This window comes from Vicia villosa, linkage group LG4 (assembly GCF_029867415.1).
Source record: "Vicia villosa cultivar HV-30 ecotype Madison, WI linkage group LG4, Vvil1.0, whole genome shotgun sequence".
Classification (NCBI taxonomy): Eukaryota; Viridiplantae; Streptophyta; class Magnoliopsida; order Fabales; family Fabaceae; genus Vicia; species Vicia villosa.
Genome location: NC_081183.1, coordinates 190,544,366 through 190,547,844, shown reverse-complemented (window position 1 = coordinate 190,547,844; position 3,479 = coordinate 190,544,366). Strand labels below are relative to the sequence as shown.

The window sequence follows — 3,479 nt, the reverse complement described above, 5'->3', positions numbered from 1 at the left end:
TACATGGTATTTTGTTGAATATTGAATCCAATAGAGATTCAAGATTTACTTCGAGGTTCTAGGAGGGTTTGTAGAAAGCTTTGGGTACTAAGTTGTGGTTGAGTTCTGCTTATCATCTGCAGACAAATGGTCAGACGGAGAGGACTATCCAATCTTTAGAAGACTTGTTGAGAGCTTATGTGCTTGAACAAAGAGGTGCTTGGGATAGTTTTTTTGTCGTTTATTGAATTTAACTACAACATCTGTTTTCATTCTAGTATTGGAATGACACCGTCTGAGGCGTTGTAAGGTAGAAGGTGTATGACACCTTTATATTGGTATGAGTCGGGAGAGAATGTTGTAATTAGACCTGAGATCATTCAGCAGACGAGTGAGAAGATCAAGGTAATCCAAGAGAAGATGAGAGCTTCGCAGAGTCGCCATAAGAGCTACTGTGACAAGCGAAGGAAGGAACTTGAGTTTCAAGAGGAGGATCATGTAAATTTTAGAGTTACTTCGATAAGTGGTGTTGGTCTAGCTTTGAAGTCTCGAAAGCTCATGACGTGTTTTATTAGTTTGTACCAGATATTGCATAGGATAGTAGAGGTGGCCTATCAGATTGCTTTGCCACCGCAGCTTGCCAATCTTCATAATGTGTTTCATGTGTCTCAATTGAGGAGATATATTTCAAACACGTCTTATGTGATCCAAATGGATGATGTACAGGTGAAAGATAACCTGATTGTTGAGGCATTACCCATGCGGATAGAGGATCAACAGGTGAAGTAGTTGTGTGATAAATAAATTGCCTTGGTGAAGGTAGTTTGGGGATGACCAGCTGGTGGAAACGTAACTTCGGAGCTAAAGAGTTAAATGACGAAGTCGTATATAACTTTGTTTGCTTAAGGTAATTTTCGAGGCCGAAAATTCTTTAAGTGGGGGGAGAGTTGTAACACCCCAATTTTTGTTAAATTATTTTAATGTATTTATTTGTGATTTTATGTGATTTATTTAATTATTGTGTTGTTGTAATTAAATAAATAGGAAGTTTGGGGTGTGTGACCTTGAGGTTAGAGAGAGAGAGAGAGAGAGAGAGAGAGAGAGAGAGAGAGAGAGAGAGAGAGAGAGAGAGAGAGAGAGAGAGAGAGAGAGAGAGAGAGAGAGAGAGAGAGAGAGAGAGAGAGAGAGAGAGAGAGAATCTAAAATTATTTTACTAATTAAAATAATAATAGTTTATTTGATTTAATTAAAAATGAAAAATTAGAATTTGAGCCAAAAGTAGAAAATAAGAGAAATAGAAGGGAGGAAGGGGTGAGGGAGGATTAAGTGAGGGGAGAAGTTAAATTCTAAATAGATTAATATCCTAACTATTTAAGGTTAAGCATAATTTAGATTTAGGGAGGTATTTTTGACAGTACGTGAAATTTTGGTTTTAAGAGACAAAGAAATAAAAAAGAACTCATAGGTTAGGGGTGCGGGAAGAACATTCAAACCCGAAAAACTAGAAAAATTTGATAAGCTAAAATTTCTTCTTTATTCAAACATGAAGGGTAGAATGAGGAATTCTTAACCTCTAATAGGATTAGGTATTTAGGTGTTCTAATACATGATTTTAATTTTTTGTTTTTATAATTATTGTTATATATTGAATGAATATTTTTTAAAATTTATATATATATATATATATATATATATATATATATATATATAAAATAAAAAATCAAAATTGTTCTATTAAGTTAATATAAAAATATCTTATTATAGAGGCACAAGTTTAAGCATGTGACACTTGATTTATTTGGTTTTTTCTAAAATATGTAACTCAAAATTCAGTTCAGATCATTAAACTAAAAATAATTTAAATTAATCTTACAAATTTTGAGATAAAAAATAAATATGTTTTATATTTTTGTTATAAGTCTTCACTTTATCATGACATATATTACAAATAAAATAAGCTAAGATAAAATAGTTGCTGACAGAATTCTTCATTCTACTATTGAAATATATATACTACTATAATACAAAAAGTAGGCTACAAGATAATTTAATTTGAATTAGTATGATATTTGTAGTTTTTGATAGCGACAATTTCACTGACACAGCTGGAAGAAAACGACAAGATACTAGTACTTAACGGCTTTGACTTTGTCTGTTTAAAACATGAAATGCTTGATGACGGTAACGTCAAATACATTTCCGTATGTAAATGTACTTAGGTGCTGTCATTGAGTTGGAACATATACGCGTTAAAAATTGACACAATATGCGGCAAATTGATTTAAAAAAAGAAAATACTAGTAATATTTAGACACTCTTAATCTTCTAACACTAATTTAATCATCTTATTTTTTTCTCTTTTTATAGATTTACTTTCATTACATTACATCATTTCTTTTCAACACTAGCTTTATATTTTAAAACGCTTAAAAAGTACCAATATGTGATCATCAATCACACTTCATCTATTTTTAGTAATATTTTATAATTTGTTTAATTTAGAATAGGAAATTGAATCACTGTTTCTCCTCTTCTTCAAAACCTCCTTTTTAAATTTTGTTTTCTGTAGATGATCAAAATTCAAATTATAATGATCCTTAGTGGTATAAAAGAAATCAACTGACACAAAATGTATCCAGTTAATCTCAACAAAAAAAAAATCGCAAAAAACACTAAACGAAACATTGACAAAAAGTAAATAGACCACTAAACATTGGAGACCAAGTCAAAAATCACCACACCACAAAGAGATTTTCATATAGGCCACACAATTGGATGTCAAATTATAGTGAAACCGCCTCTAATTCTAAATAACTTCTCCAACGATAAAAAAATCTCAAAAGGTGAAGAAAGATCACTATGAAGGACACAAAACCACATAAGCCACTTAAAAATTCTATGTCACAATGTTGCCACCATCTCACAAGTAGCAAACACATGTGAGAGCACTTTAAGGACCCACGACACAAATTATATAAAACACTTTTAAGGTCAAGTAAGTCATGACGTTTAAATAAGTTCTCTCTACTATGGATCTTGTCTAGGAATAGCTTTGCCAATAGAACACTGACACTTTATAGGGGGCAACTAATCCAAATTAGAGCCAGAATTTGACCCACTTTATTCGCGGAGGTAACAACATCAAAATTAACATCAAGGGGAAATTGCAAGCCGATGCAACTGAGTATACCACATCTTTTCCATGTTGTCGGCTTCAATGGTCTATGTTTAGGGAAAAGATAGTTCCTTAAATTTCCAGAAGGAGATTATCGCCAACTCTTGTTCCCAAACAAAAATGGACCTCCTCCACTAGAGATCCCAAACTAAATTCCCCTCCTCCCAAAAATCAACCTCTCCAATTTCCTCTCATCTTGATAGAAAATAAGATAAAGTCTATGAAATTTAACTCTAAGAATGACTTATCCCGCCAGCAGATTATCCTAAAAAAAAAGTGAGAAGGCAAGTGCCTACCTTCTTCCACAGGCTTTCCATAAACTTAT

The 3,479-nt window shown here is 32.5% G+C and overlaps 1 protein-coding gene across 1 annotated transcript; it reads left to right on the top strand.

Moving 5' to 3' along the window:
* Positions 1-300: 300 nt before the first annotated feature.
* LOC131598583 (uncharacterized) lies at positions 301-768 on the top strand. Its single transcript, XM_058871167.1, has one exon. The coding sequence runs from the start codon at positions 301-303 to the stop codon at positions 766-768; it is 468 nt and encodes a 155-aa protein (XP_058727150.1).
* Positions 769-3,479: the final 2,711 nt, after the last annotated feature.